At 48.1% G+C, this 14,953-nt stretch overlaps 1 protein-coding gene across 1 annotated transcript in view; it reads left to right on the top strand.

Annotated features, from left to right (window-relative positions):
* Nucleotides 1–8,792: 8,792 nt before the first annotated feature.
* Nucleotides 8,793–14,953, top strand: part of LAD1 (ladinin 1) — a gene marked incomplete at its 5' end in the record, with an annotated part of 8,253 nt that continues 2,092 nt past the window's right edge. Inside the window, 6 exons of the mRNA XM_006892107.1 lie at nucleotides 8,793–8,935; nucleotides 10,423–10,849; nucleotides 11,006–11,407; nucleotides 11,940–12,047; nucleotides 13,446–13,489; nucleotides 14,857–14,929. Of these exons, the coding sequence (XP_006892169.1) occupies nucleotides 8,793–8,935; nucleotides 10,423–10,849; nucleotides 11,006–11,407; nucleotides 11,940–12,047; nucleotides 13,446–13,489; nucleotides 14,857–14,929 (1,197 nt within the window). The remainder of the gene's footprint in view (nucleotides 8,936–10,422; nucleotides 10,850–11,005; nucleotides 11,408–11,939; nucleotides 12,048–13,445; nucleotides 13,490–14,856; nucleotides 14,930–14,953) is intronic.

Raw genomic sequence — 14,953 nt, forward strand, 5'->3', positions numbered from 1 at the left:
TGCTGACTTTTTGATTACCATACAAATGCTTTAACCACTGTGACACGGGGACCTCTTTTCATAAAGATTGCAGCCTTGGCAATCCTATGGGGCAACTCTATCCTCTAAGGTCAAGTCTGTGTCGGAATTAGCGCGATGACAACAGTTTTAAATGTCAGTTGAGGGGGAAAGTTCTGCTAAGCATGCAATTTAAGACTGCTGGACTTCTAGCCCTGTTAATCGCTGCTGCAGAACAGATGTTCAGCTTGAGACAAGCCCTCCGCGGGAGTGGTCCAAGCAAGTTATCCAGGGAGCAACAGGGAATGCCTTTTAGAGTTATTAAAAGGAGGACTCTCAGCCTCTAAGTCTGGGAGAGAATGGAAGTTGGGAGTGGGAAGGTGGCAGTACTTAAATGGAGGCGAAGAGAAAGGTGTGTATCTCAAATGAAGGCCAGGTGTGGGACATGGAGGTTGGGAGGAGCAGCTGCCCAGGGCTGTGGCATCAGCTGGTAACAGTGGCTGGGACTCCCGTTGGGCAGGACCTGTAGGTTCCACCCAGCGCTTGGCTCTCAGGCTAGAAAAACCTACTACTGTCAAGTATTTCAACTCACAGTGGCCCAATAGAGTAGAACTTCCTGGTAGTGTTCCCAAGGCTGTAAATCCTTATAGAAACAGACTGCCTGTCTGTTTCCACAGAGCAGCCGGTGGGTTTGAACCATTGCCCTTTTGGTTCGCAGGTAAGTACTTAACCACTGTGCCAACTTGGGCTCTGGAGCTTGAGAGAGCAACCTAATATTGGTTGGTGGATTTCCCCGAGGCCTCGGCTCCCTGAGGCTGTACCATGAGTCCCAGCCTACCAGAGTGAAGACCCTCAGACCTTCAGAGGACTAACACTGAGCCCTTTATTTTCCTACTCACCTGTCAGCCTTAACTCTGAGAAGGTGGTGCCTGGCCTTAGTTCAGGGACTGCTCAGCTTGCCCGAACAGCCTTTCTGGCAGTTAGTATGATTAAGGCTTCTGAGAGACTTATACCGAAGTCAGAAACTTAGTTCTTTCTTTTCATTAGCTGGGCTATTCTGGAAGAGTTATTTACATCCTCAGGCTGAGCCTCTGTTTCCTTATCTGCCCAATGGAAATGATCCTGGCATAATTAGTATGTGGGGAGGTGGGCTGCCACCCCAAATCCCACCAGCGGTTCTGTGGGAAGAAGCTGCACAGTCTCTTCCTGTATGATTTACAGCCTTGCTCGAGGGTTGGCTATGAGTCGGTTCCAACTAGACAGCAGTGGGCTGAGGTGTTGACCTCACCGGTTATTTGGAGGATTATTGTTGCAAGTATTGTCAAAGTACTTCGATCACCGCCTGGGATTATTGTAAACACTTGAATGTTAGTACTCTCACGTCTTCCTTCATTTATTGACGTATCATTGTTCATCTTATTCAACAAATATTTTGAGTGCTACCGAATGCTAAGAGTCTAAGAGCTTCTTTATTGTTTTTGAGGTTTCAATAGCAGTCTGTGCCGGAAGCCCCTTCTTTTCTATCATTTCTTCATCTTTGAGGTGATACTGGGCTGGGGGAGGTGGCATGCACCCACCTCGCCTCAGTGGGTGGGGCAGGGGTCAGCTGGGTGGCGGTAATCTAGAACCCCCACCCACTGCCCTCGTGTTGATTCAGACTCATAGAGTAGACCTTCCTACAGGATTTCTGCGGCTGACAAACTATGGAAGCAGACTGCCTCATCTTTCTCTCAGGCGATGACTGGACTGATAGATGAGGAAAGGCCATTTTTCCATTAGCAGCCCAGTGCTTAAGCCACTGTGTCACCAGGTTCCTTGCGGTGAAATCCAGGGAGCTAGGGGTGGAGGCAGCTTCAAGATTCCTGGGTAGCAGGGTGGTGACCACATCATGTTGAGCTGCCAGGTGCTGGTCTGTCCTTGACTAGGGGGTAGAGGAGCATATCTTTGGCAGCTCCCAGCCTAAGACCACTTGGGACTAGGGCCAGCCTTGGGGATGAGTCACTGCTGGGGAGCCCAGCTCTGACTGATCACATACCATATAGGGCCCCACTGGAGGACAAATAAAACACCGCTTCCCTGAGGGCTGAGACAGTGGCGTGTGGGAACCATGTTGCTCAGGTCCAAGGAATCTTGAAGGCTTGGCTGGCCCAGCCATGGGTGTGGCCAGAGAACAGCTACTTCCTTCAGCATGTAGATCCCTCGGCCTTGGAGGACAAGAGCTGTCCCCAGACCCTGGACTAGGTTCAGGGGCTTCTTTCCGAAGAGGAGAGGGCTGACAGCCTAGTCTCAGATCAAAGCCAACAGACGTTGGAGTAGCTAAGTCTGGATAAGGGAAAAGTAGGGTATCAGAGCCTGGTGCTTAGAGAAAGATCACCCATGTGTGGTGAATGCGTAAGTGCGTGATCAGTCCAGAAATACAGAGAGCTCACAGGAATCCTGAGAAGACTCAGGGGATCTTGATTAAGTTCATGGTCAAGGCTATGAGTGGAGAACTTTGATTAGGCTCTTTGAGGCAAAAGAAACAGGACTGAAGCAGAAAGAACTGAGGTGTCCCCAAAGAGGAGCTGCCTTTATGGTCACAATTAGAAAACTCTGGAATGTTCTCTTCCAAAGGCAGCTCCTTCTTTGTGGATGGTGGCCCCTACTCAGCACCCCTTGAACAAGAGATGGGCACATTGCCTTCAGGGGCTCAAGATTTGCTCCCTTTCAAGAGTTCTTTTCTGTCAAGGTGGAGGTGTTACAATTCCCCAGCGTGGAGGGACCCCTGCCTGCTGAGAGTTGACACTTAGGCCTGTCCAGCCCCCATTTGCTGCTACCCATTGTGTGTGAAGGAGCTTTGCTGGTGTAGTGGGTAATACGTTGGACTGCTAATTGAAAGATCGTCAGTTTGAATCCACCTGATCCCCTCCTGTAAATGCTTACAGCCCCAGAAATCCAGTAGAGGGTCTCCATGAGTCAGAATCTACTTGATGATAGTGGGTGTGGCTTGAGTAGCATGCCAAGCTCCATGCTGGACATGACAGAGAGAAAGACACAAAGTCCTCCATCCAGGATGCTTCCAGTCTTTCTCTCCAGACCTCCCATGTCCTTTCCACTCTCCTTCATTCATTTATCCTTTTTTAAAGTAGAACTTAAAATCCTTGTATTTCTGGCCAACAAACTCTACTTCAATTTTTTTATATTCCTTGCATCCACATTCTCCATTAAGGAATGCTCCATTTGCTTTTCTTTGTAAAACTTCTCAAAACAGCTGTTGGTGGTCGCTGTCCCTGCTGCTCTTGCCCCATTCTCTCATCCGCATGTCAGTCAGACTTCTGGCTCACCCACTGAAGCTGCTCTTCTTGGATGACCAGGGATCCCTAAGCTACGACATCTGTGCTCACTGCTCTGTCCTGGTCTCTTCGTCCTCAGAGCATTTGACAAGAGCCTCCAACCCCTCTCTCCAGGTCAACACTGACCCCTTTGTTTCCTCCTTTTTCTCTGTCGACAGCTTCTTGCTCTGCTTTGCTCCTCACTGGTCTCAATCTCTTCTCCACACTCTGAACCTACCAGAAACAGAAGTCCTGATTTCCTTCTCCCCACTGCCATCTGCATGGTGCAGATGGCTGGTTCTCAGCTACTAACTGAAAGGTGGGCAGTGTGGAAGAAAGGCCTGGTGATCTACTTCCATAAAGACCAAGAAAACCCCACGGGGCAGTTCTGCCTGTAATTCATGGGCTTCCATGAGCTGGAATCAGCTGGATGGCTTTTCTTTTTATGGTCATCTTGACATCACACCAAACTTCCTCTTCTCCTTGACCCCATCTTACTAATAGCAGCACTAAGAATTGCTCAGGCCAGGAAGCTAGGGGGTTTTCTAAATTATTTTTCCCCTGAAACCTCATGCCCTGATCTCTATCTGTAAGGTTTGCTGGCTTTACCTTCAAAATCTGTCCCACATCTATAACTTTTGCCCCACCTTGGCTGTCACCACCTCAAGTCACCATAGCTCTCATCTGGATTATTATTGGAACTTCCTGATAAATCTTTTATTATTTTTATTGGTTTAGAGGTCTAGTGGCTTAGTGGTAAGAAACTGTGCTGCCGTCTCAAAGGCAGGTGGTTCGAATCCACCATCTGCTCTCTGGAAGAAGGATAAGCACTCTCCTCTCATGTGATTAACTGCTTCCGAAAACCCACTGGAGGATCAGCTTTGGGCTGGTTCTGACTCGAAGGCACACAATAATAACAACAAAAATAATTATATATCAATATATATATTCTGTATATATCAATAATATGTTTCATTCATGCATATTGTGGGTCTTAAAATTTTATTTTTTACACTGTGTTTTATACAATTGTTCATATGTTTTATATAATTAATTACTACCAATAAATGTTTTATCACCTCGGTCTCATCAAATCCCCAGCGCACGTTAGCTATTCCTTTACTCCCCCATCTATCCACCAATTTCTGCCCTAGTGACTTTTCACTTCACCCCTTCTCCCGCCCTTTCTTCCTTCTCCCCTCTCCTTTTCAATAGTTATACATATCCTGTTTCTATTTGCTAATTCTGACAGATGATCTTATTCCTCTCATTTCCCCCCCCCCCAGTCACCAGAGAACTCTTAAAAATCTACATCCTGTTCTTTCATTAATCTGAGTAAAACTTTCTAGTTCACCTAGAATAAAATCAGATTTCTTTCCTGCTCCGTGAGGTCCTCTGCTTGGGCCTTGCCTCCCTGTCCTACCTCCCTGCTGGCCAGTCTCCCCTCATGGTGTCTTACCCTCCAGAATACACCAGCCTGTCCCAATCACACCCAGGGCTTTGTGCTCACTGCTCCTTCTGGAACATTCTGCTACCAGCTTCAGCTTTATCAGCTCCTTGTGAGCCAGTTCTCTTCAGGTAGACAATTCCTCACTCAGTCACCCTCTTTTTATAGCATCTCTTATCTTGTTGCTCTGTCCTTGGGCCATTTATTTGAAATAATCTTATTCATGCATTTGCTTCCTTGCTTGTGGTCTGACTCTGCCTACCCCATACATGTTCCATGAAGGGATCAGTCCTGTTGACCTTGTTCTCCGCCCTGTCCTACACCTGGAATCACACCTAGCACATAGGAGGTGCTTACACAGTATTTGTTTAATGAATGTTGGGGGAACAAAGGTGATACTGGATCTGAAGGGGGGTGGAAACAGAGCTTTGTCCTCATATTAGGAAGGCAATCTGAGGAAGAAAAAAGAAAGTAACTTGCCCAAAGGCAGGAGAACTGAAAAACCTGATTCTCTTAGAAAAGTCTTACCAAAGTCTTTTCTTCAGGAAGCTCCATAGATACAATTCATGTGCAGTTAAATTTGTGACACTTGTAATTTTTTTCCCCGAAACATATCTTTAAATCAAGGCATGGTTTCATGATAATGCCCCCCCCAAGAGGAGAGAGTTCCAATGGAAAGGGAGTTGGGCAGCTGGAAAGGAGAGGAGAGCTGAGCTTAGCACCTGGCCATGGCAGTGGGAGTTGATGCACAAATTTTGGGAGAGACGGTGGGACTATTTCTAGAATCTTCCAGTGTGGGTCCCAGTCTGAGTGAGGTTCCACAGAAGGCTCACCCCACTGATCCTTACAGGTTGTCACCCTGCTGCTCAAGCTCTTTGTCAAGTGTATGTAACCTTCTCACCACTAACAAAATCAATACCTGCTGACCCTTTCTAACCTCCTGGACCTATTTAGGTCTTCCCTTTGCCTTGCCTACACTGAGGGTTCTCCCAATCCCCTGGCTACCCCTGTTGAAATCCTCTTCACCCACTGAGATCCAGCTCAGACTGAGGCTTTCCTAGGAGCCTACAGGAATCATTCTCTTGCTCAGAGAGCAATAGCTACACCTTGGTTGGATCAGCACTTTTCTAGAACTTTGTTGTGTAAATGACACACAACGATTATGAACGACAGGCCACAGTTGCTGACCTGGCGCTGGCCCGCTGCAGTTGCTCGGTGAATTTTTGCCTCTCTGTTGGATTGGGAGATTGGGTGGCTGGAAGGAAAGACGGGCTGGAGAGCAGTGAATAAGTAGGAATATTGTTGAGTTCTGCATCCTCACATTCTCTGCTGTACTTTAGAGTCATTTTGTTAAACCACTTGTGCAGAGTCTTCATTTACTTTGCTGACCATCTATTTCTTCAAGCATGATGGCCTTTTTCAGGGCCTGACCACTCCTGAGAACATGCCCTAAATAATGTCAGATGAATTCTCACCCTCCTTGCTTCTAAGAGGCACTCTGACAGCACTTATTCTTAGATTTGTTTCTTCTTTTGGCAGAACATGGCATATTCAATGTTCTCTACCACCACGATTCAGAGGCATTAATTTTTCTTTGATCTTCCTTATCCAGCTTTCACATGCATGTGAAGCAATCAAAATACCATGGCTGTGTCAGACACACTTTGGGCTCTAAAGTGATATCCTGGCTGTTTAGCATTTAAAGAGATCCTTGACAGCAGATTTGTCGAATGCAATACACTTTTTTTTTTTTTTTTAGTTTCTTGGCTGCTGCTTGGGTGAGTGTTGATTGTGGATACCAGTAGAATGAAATCAGTGACTACTTTCCTTCCTCCATTTATTATGATTTATTATTTAGCCATCCACTTGAGAGGATGCTTGTTTTCTTGATGTGGAAGGATAATCCATACTGTAGGCTATATAGTCCTTGGTCGTCTTCAGTAAGTGCTTAAAGTCCTCTTTGTTTTCAGCAAGCAAATGAGTGTCATGTGCATATCACAGGTTATTCATGACTCTTCCTCCCATCCTGAAGTGGGGATGGGTGGGTAGAAGTGGGTAGAAAAATGAGATGATTGAGTACTAAATGGGTAAATGAAGGAATAGGTGATGGATTGGTGGGTGACTGGTCCCAGGAGTGAGAGCTGTGGACAGGAACTGGAAACCAGGTAGATGATGATACTTTAAGACAAGGACTAAAAGGCTCAAAGAGTAAACAGAAAACCTCATTGTTACTGAGTCACTCATAACTGACCCTTCAGTGGTTTTTCTGAGGCTGTAAATCATAGCAGGAGGAGATTGTGTGTCTTGCTCCCTAAGAGCCAGTGGGGGATTCAAACTAGCAGAGAGGCGCTGCCTTCAAGTCGGCAGTGCAGTTCTCTGTGGACTGTGCCACCAGAGCTTCCCCAGAGACTAAAGGGAGGGTGATATTAGCGTTATTCTGGAAGATCTGCCTTACTTTTGAGTCTTCCCCTCCCTCTAAGCTGAGAAATATCTGTGGGAAATTGAATAAGATAATCTCTCTGTGATTGCCTGTTGAGAGAGATTATCTATGAATCTCATGACCTGTTGGGCAGGGAGGTTGGAGGAAAGACTTGTCAAGTTATCTATCTGCTTCAGGTGGAACCGTCCCTACCCACCCACCCACATTCTTAGTCCCCTCCATAGAGAGAGGCCCTGTGTTCCATAGAAAGAGACTTGTCGTGTTCTGAACCTAATGTATGGCTCAAGCCAGTGGTTCTTACCTGGAGTGATTTGGCCCGCAAGGAGACATTGCTCAATGTACATAAACGTTGCTGGTTGTCATGATTGGGTGGTGCTACTTGCAGGAGGTTTGCTAGGGTGGCCTCGTGGTAAGAAGCTGCGCTGTAATCCCAAAGGTATGAGGATTGAGTCCATCATCTACTCTGCAGACAGATGGGAATTCTCCTCCTGTGTGAGTTACTGCCTCTGAAAACCCACTGGAGGGTCAGTTGTGAGTCAGTTCCTACTCTTTGAAACACAACAGCAACAATCGGTATCAATAGTGTACTACAGGTCATACTACAGGTCATCTCAACATTCTACGATATGACATAAAGCGAACACCCTGGCTTCAAGTAAAACTGCCTTATAGTGTTTGCAAGGTTGTAATGTTTATAGAAGAAGATTTCGCCATTCTCTTATACTGGTGAATTAGAACTATTAACCTTTTGGTTAGCAGGTGGTCCTTAACCACTGCGCCAGTCGTGAGGACATAGTTTTTCTCTACCAAAGAAAATGATCTGGCCAAAATGTCAGTAGTGCTGTGATGGAGACACCATGTTCTATTTCTATCCCAAATCTCTGAAACTTTCATAGATATGAAATATGATAATAGAAATATGATAGATAGATAATTTTTCACTACATTTGAAATTTAAAAAATTTCTAGTCACATTAAGCAAAGTAAAATGTATTTTAAGAATTTATTTTAAAAAAAGAATTTATTTAATTGTATGCAAAGCAATATAAAAGAAAATAAAAAAGAATTTATTTAATTTACATTACTATAGCCATTTTACATCATAATAATAATAATAATAATAATAATAATCACACTTCCCCAGGCTAATGGTGCACTGCCTTGAATTGACACTAATTCTAAGAGACCACAATGTCACTGTGGTCCACCAGTCAGAATAGGGGTGGATGTAGGTCAGGCTACTGATGGTATCTTAACTCGGGTCTATCTTACTATGGGTCTGATGGGTTCCTAAACCCACCCCATAGTGATTTCTCCAGTTTCAGAAGACATGGCTGGACTATGTCAACTTGTAATCAATACAAAAAAATTAATGAGATATTTTATATTTTGGGGTTTCTTTGCCCTAAATCTTCAAAATGTATTGTGTATTACTGCAGGGCTCAGTTCAGACCAGCCACATTTCCAGGGTTCCAAAGCCAACAGTGGACAGGGCAGGCCCCGGGGGTGGGGGGAGGGTATTTGTCTGACTGACCTCTGGGCCCCTCAGGAGGGGTGTTTGGTCTCCCCTGGGCTGCACTGATGCCTCCTCTCTCTCTGCAGCCTGGCCAAGCAGCGCTCCCTGGAGGATGAGGAGGAACGGGAGCGTGAACGCCGGCGGCGACATCGCAACCTGAGCACCACCACTGACGATGAGGCCCCCAGGCCCACCCAGAACGGAGGACGGACCCCTTCAGAGAGGTGCCTGGGCAGGGTCGGGGTGAGGGTGCCTTGTGCTATCTCAGGTGATGGAGTTTGGCATAGCTGCCCTGGTACAAGCAAGCCTAGGGTAAGAGACCCAGGGGATGAGGCGGAAGAATAGAAAGATGCATTTCAAGTTCTTAGCTTCCCCAGGACTCTCCTCTATCCTTCCTGGTTCCACTTGCTTCCTCACAGCAATTGCTACTAATTGTTGAGCCCACCATGAGCTGCACTTTGTTGGACATTTATCAACAAGTCTCTTTTAATACTCACAGTATTCCTGAGAGAGCCATATTATGAACCCATTTCACAGACAGAGAAACTGAGTGGAGGAGTGCTTAGGTGACACACTAAGATCATACAGCTAAAGAGTGGGAGGAGCAGGAATTTTGATCTGAACTGTCAGGCTCTGTGACTTTACTGTATACATAAACTGGGTTGCCTACCTGACCCTTGGGCTCTATAACTAGCTTCAGAGAGAAAGAAAGGGGCTGGTGTTGGCACCTAAACTTTAGGTTCACCTCAGTTCATTGCCAACATGTTGAAACTGACTCATGGCTGACCCTCCAGCTGGTTTTCAGGGCTGTTAATCACTTGGGAGGAGAATGTCCATTTTCCTCCCTTGGAGCAACTGGTGGATTTGAACTACTAATCTTTGGTTTGGAGCACAACTACCTATCCACTGGGAAAAGAATATAAGGTCATGGGATTTACTGAATGCTCCCAGGACTGTGCTAGGCAATCTCATGGGATGAGCCCAGCCTGCCGATGTGGAAACAGAGGCTGAGACAGAGAGGCACCCCTCCTGAAATCACCCTGCTTATCAGTGTGGTTCCCTAGTTAGTTCTCTCTTCTCCACAGAAGCAAGGAGAGAGGTAAGAGGATGATGGGAACAGAAAAGAATCTCTCTCTGCAAAATGATGCACGCATGGGCTGTGGACACTCTTGTGCTGTGTTTGCTCTGTGGGTCCCTAGAGAAGTGAGGCTAGAATCTGAATCTGGGGCTGCACCAGCACGTGGGCTGCATCAGCACCTAATCCCAGCTGCACCCACGTGGAAGGCAAGGACTTTCTCTCAGCTCCACCACTATTAACTGTGTGACCTTTGGCAAATCCCTGAACCTCTCTGAACTCCATCCAAGCTCTATAGGGCAGGGATTGTGCTTATTCCTTTGGCCCCACAATGTCTGCCCAGGACTTGGCATGTTGAAAAGCAGGCACTCACTCAGTATTTTTTGACTGAGACTGAACAAGGAATGATTGGCACTTACAGGAGCTTAGAATTAGTTTGGTAAAATCTGGAGTGGTTTGTTAAAATACCATCTTGGAAGTCTAGTACGTAGGGCAAATTTAGGGGATTCAGAACCTTACTACCCCTCCCTCCCCCCGAATCTGATAGCCCTGGAGGTATCTCCATTGAGTTAGGTGCATCCCAGGGTCCTTCCAACCTTTAGGATCCTCTGATTCTATCTCCCCCTTGTGCCTCAGGTTGCCAAGTGTAGAGGAAGCAGAGGCCCCTGCGAGACCACCGCAAGCCACCAAAGATGAGGATGAAGACTTCCAGGCCATCCTCAGGTCAAGGCGGGAGCGGCGGCAAAGGCGAGAGGTGGTGGAAGTTGTACAGGCTCCAATCCAGGAGAGGCTGAAGGAAGAGGGTGATGGAGACCATTCAGGGTCTGGGCAGGAACCGCTGGTGCCCAAGAAGGAGCTGGAGGCCCCACTCCGCCGGAAGCTGAGCCGGGGGCAGCGGGGCCCCTGGGTGAAGGAGGAGGAGAGCTCAGTAGGCAGAGAGCCAGAGGAGGGGAAGAAGGAAGTCCTAGAGAAGAAGACCCCAGTCTCAGAGAAAACCTCTGTTTCAGAGAAGACGTTAGCATTTGAAAAGAGATCAGTCTCAGAGAAAACCACTTCAGAGAAGGTGCCCACACCAATGTCAGAAAAGACAACAGAGAAGAGACGGACAGAAAGAGCAAGTGTCTTAGAGAAGATGCCAGCCCCAGAGAAGATGCCAGCCCCAGAGAAGATGCCAGCCCCAGAGAAGACGCCCTCTCCGGAGAAGACGCCCTCTCCGGAGAAGACGCCCTCTCCGGAGAAGACGCTCTCTCCGGAGAAGACCTCTGTGTCAGAGAAAATAGCAGCCTCTGGGAAGAAATTAGTTCTGGAAAAAACGAGTGTCTCAGAGAAGAAGGTGACACCAGAGAAATCAGCAGGCTCGGAAAGGAGACTGGTGTCTGAAAAAGCATCCATCTTTGAGAAGGCCACGAGCCCAGAGACCAAGCCAACGACCTTCAAGAGGACAGTAGTCTCCAAGCAGCCCCAGGCCCCAGAGCAGCTGTCCTCCGAGGGGCCTCAGCCCACTAGAGAGCAGAGGGGGGCCCTCCCTGAGAAGAGCTTCCCTCCCTCAGTAGAGCCAAGAGAGCAGGAGGAGTCGAACTCTCCAACCTCGGCCTCCCGATTTCAGCCCATCACACTCCAGGTTGGCAGTCCTCCTGTCTCTCCTCCCACCTTTAAAACCCCTTCCTGAAGCCAGCTCTTCCGTCAGGTTCTACCCCAGTGGGCTCTGGCGCAATTGTACCTCCTGTCCTCCTACCTCAGGCTGGCCACCTTCCCGCCACTGTTAGAATAGGTGGTGCTAAGACCTCTGTTGGCAATTGAAAGGGCATCAGCTATGAGGCAGAGAGCATCTGGTATCCAGGACCACATCTTCATCCAAGGCCTGCACTCAAGAACCCCAGGGGCCTCTTGAGTGGCCTCAGAGTCTTCCAGAAGCTCTTCTGGAGAGCACTGCCTGGTAGCCTGGTCCCACAGGACTGTCCCTCCCTTTACCCTGCCCCAAACAGTAGATGTGAAAGGGCAGGAGGTGATAGAGAAAGCCTACCCATCCTTCTCCTGCAGCTTCTGGGATGAGCCAGACCATGTGGGGTCCCCATGGGCAGCCTGCGCTCCAGGGATGCTGGGCCTGGCAGGGCCCCTAACCTCTTGTGTGACATTCCCCTTGCTCCATCCAGGTGAAAATCCCCAACAGGGAGGAAGAAGAAGCAGACATAACCTCGCCCACCCAGATCACCTACAGCAGCTCCCTCAGACGCTCCAGCTCCAGGACCATATCATTTCGGGTGAGAGTTCATGGTGGCCTTGTCTTGCCAGTCTGGTGGAAGGCAGGCTAAAGAAGTCAGCATCCCCAGCACCCTCTACGGCACTGAGTGCGTCAGCATGCTCATTTTGACAGAGAGGCTTTGGATTCCTTGAGTGACCAAGAACAGAAAACCCCAAAACCCATTGCTGTCAAAGTCCATTCCAATTCATAATGACCTCGATCTGCCTGATTGTTGTTGTTATATGTCATTAAATTGACTACTATTTTCCCAGTAGGACTTTCAAAACTGTAAATCTTAAAGGAAGCAGCCAGCCACATCTTTCCCCAGCAGAATAATAGCCAGTAGGTCGGAACCACTGACCTTTGGGTTAGCAACCAAGCACTTTAACTAACTACTGTACTCCTGTTGCTGTGTACCATCAAGTTGGAGCTGACTCATAACTGACCGTCTGGCGGGGTTTCAGAAGCATTTAATCTCACGGAAGGAGATTGCCCGTCCTTCTCCCACAGAGCAACTGGTGGTTTGAAACCGTGTGCCTTCAGGATTGCAGCACAGCTTCTTGCTACTAGGCCACAAGAACACCCTGTACTCTTAGAACTCCTCCAAAAAGCAGAAATTGAATTAAATAAAAGAAGTTAATTCCCCCAAAAGCTTTGGTGGCTTATTGGTAAGGAGTTACGCTGCCAGCCCAAAGGCATACAGTTCAAATCCACCAGCTTCTCCATGGGGAAAAGATGCGTCGTCTTCTCCCATGTGATTTACTGCCTCTGAAAACCTGTTGAACGGTCAGCTGTGAGTTGGTTCTGACTTAATGGTACATAACAACCACAATTTCCCGCAGGTGGGTGTAAAATGAGCATGCCCAGCCCCGCCTAGTGAGGAAGGCCAGAACTGCAGGGGAAGGCACTTTGCAATGACTGCCTTGGGCTGCATTCTGCCTTGTCTGTTCCTCGCCACATCTGGGAAGCTTGCCCAGGAGGGAGGAGTAGGGACAGAGAAATGCAGAGTTCTTTTGGAGCTCTGCCCCAATTGTACAAATTATATGAATGGAGGCGTCTCATCTTACCTTCTTCCAGTATTGAGTCTTAGTTCCCTGGTTCACTGGGCCGCTTACTCTTCTGCTGGCCAGTAGTGCCCCTAATGTGTGTGGGCCAGGCCCCAGGGAGAAGGCTGGAGCCATGGTGCTGACCAGTGCCTTGGCCCTGCAGAAGGGCTTGTGGGCAGCGGGGAGGCAGGTGGAAAGCAGGTGGTTACAGGTACCCCAAGAAGGACTGAGGAGCCCAAGGAGCAGCTGGGTATTTTCTAGATGAGAGGAGGGACTTTAGTACAGTTTGACCACATATTTCTGTGGACAGGGGTTAAGCAGATGGACTTCCGAAAGTGCCCGCTCACCAGTGCCTTTCCTTCTCATTTCAGATGAGTCCCAGGAAGGACAACTCGGAATCAACCTTAACTCGCAGGTCAGCCAGCGACCAGGAAGAGGCCCTGGCTTCACATTTTGTTCAGATTCTGATGTTTACTGAGAGTTTATCCCTTGCCCTTTATGAGCCCGAGGGTGTAGTTCTTGTTGGGGGCGGTTCCAGGTCTGACAGGGAGATTAGACTAGCCTGAGAGACTGAGTCCCACTGAATGGAAAAGGAAGGGATCTAGGAGGGCTGCCTGGAGGAGGCAGGACTTGGGTGGGACTCTGAAACTAGAGGAGGGTTTAGTTTAAGGTGTCGGAATGGGGAGGGGTAGAGCTTTCTGGAAAGGCAGCTTTTGGCAGTGTGTTTTCAGTAGGCCTGGTGTATATCCATGGTTAACCCAGTTGTCTCCTCCTGTTGATGAAATCATTTGAGGGATTATGCTTTGTGGAAAAATTAAACAGGAGCTGAAAAGCAATTGAATTTATATGTGAGAAATTTCATTTGTCCAAGCTGCATCTATCTACCCTCTAAATTTTACCAAGGCACTGAGAATGGGGTGTAGAGAGAACAAAGATGAATAAAATACAGTTGCTGCTGCCCTCAAGAAATTCACAGCTTCAGGAAAGAATCTGACTATCAAATGGGCAAGAGCCACCCAGCATGGAGATGCAGGCGTGGGAGTCAGGAGGAAGGGCTCAAAGCTCCAGGGTGCATGCCTACAATAAACACGCAGCCTGTAAGAGATGGGACCAGTGTCTGCAGCATGAAGAACCAGATGGAAAACTAGATGCATGGCATTTTAAAAAGGGGAACAGAATATGAGAAGGCACAGAGTAGGAAAGCTGGGTGTGTCTGGTGGGCTGGAGTGTGGGCACATGAAGGTGCCTTTGAGAAGGGAGACAGAGACCAGGTCACGAGGACCTAATATTCGGTGCCCAGGAGTTTGATCTGTGGTAAAAGGGGTTGAGTGGAAAGGGTGGGATGGGTGTGCTGGGTCCAGGCAGACTGGTGGCGGTGGGGAAAGGAGCACATAGAAGTGGGCAGTCGGTAAGAGGGACAACAGTGGTGTGGCAGGAGAGGAGAGATAAAGGGCCAGATTCAGGAGGCATTTCTGAGGTGGAAGTGACAAGCTGTGATGTGAGGGATATGAGGGGAGGATGGAAGGGGAGGGAGTGGTGGCTGTCTCACTTCAGTGATGTCCTGCTGACAGGTGCTTCTGGGGAGGTAGGGAAAACCCCTGGCCTCTATCAATCTTCACCTTAGCCAAATCCTTACAAGCTAGTTCTGTGTTGGAGGCTATATTCTCTTTGCCCAAGGGGTGAAGTGGTCTTGGAGCTACTCCTCCAACTCTGGGACAAGTATCCCCACCTCCTTGGTGGTGGGATTGTCACTGTACTTGTGTCTGTCGTCTCTTTCTGCAGTGCCAGCGTAAGGCTCCCGGCTAGCACAGTCAAGTTAGGAGAGAAGCTGGAGAGATACCACACGGCAATACAGGTGTGTGTGTGTGTGTGTGTGTGT

The sequence above is a fragment of the Elephantulus edwardii genome, unplaced genomic scaffold, assembly GCF_000299155.1.
Source record: "Elephantulus edwardii isolate Elephantulus edwardi_28Jun2011 unplaced genomic scaffold, EleEdw1.0 scaffold00110, whole genome shotgun sequence".
In the NCBI taxonomy this organism is placed as follows: domain Eukaryota; kingdom Metazoa; phylum Chordata; class Mammalia; order Macroscelidea; family Macroscelididae; genus Elephantulus; species Elephantulus edwardii.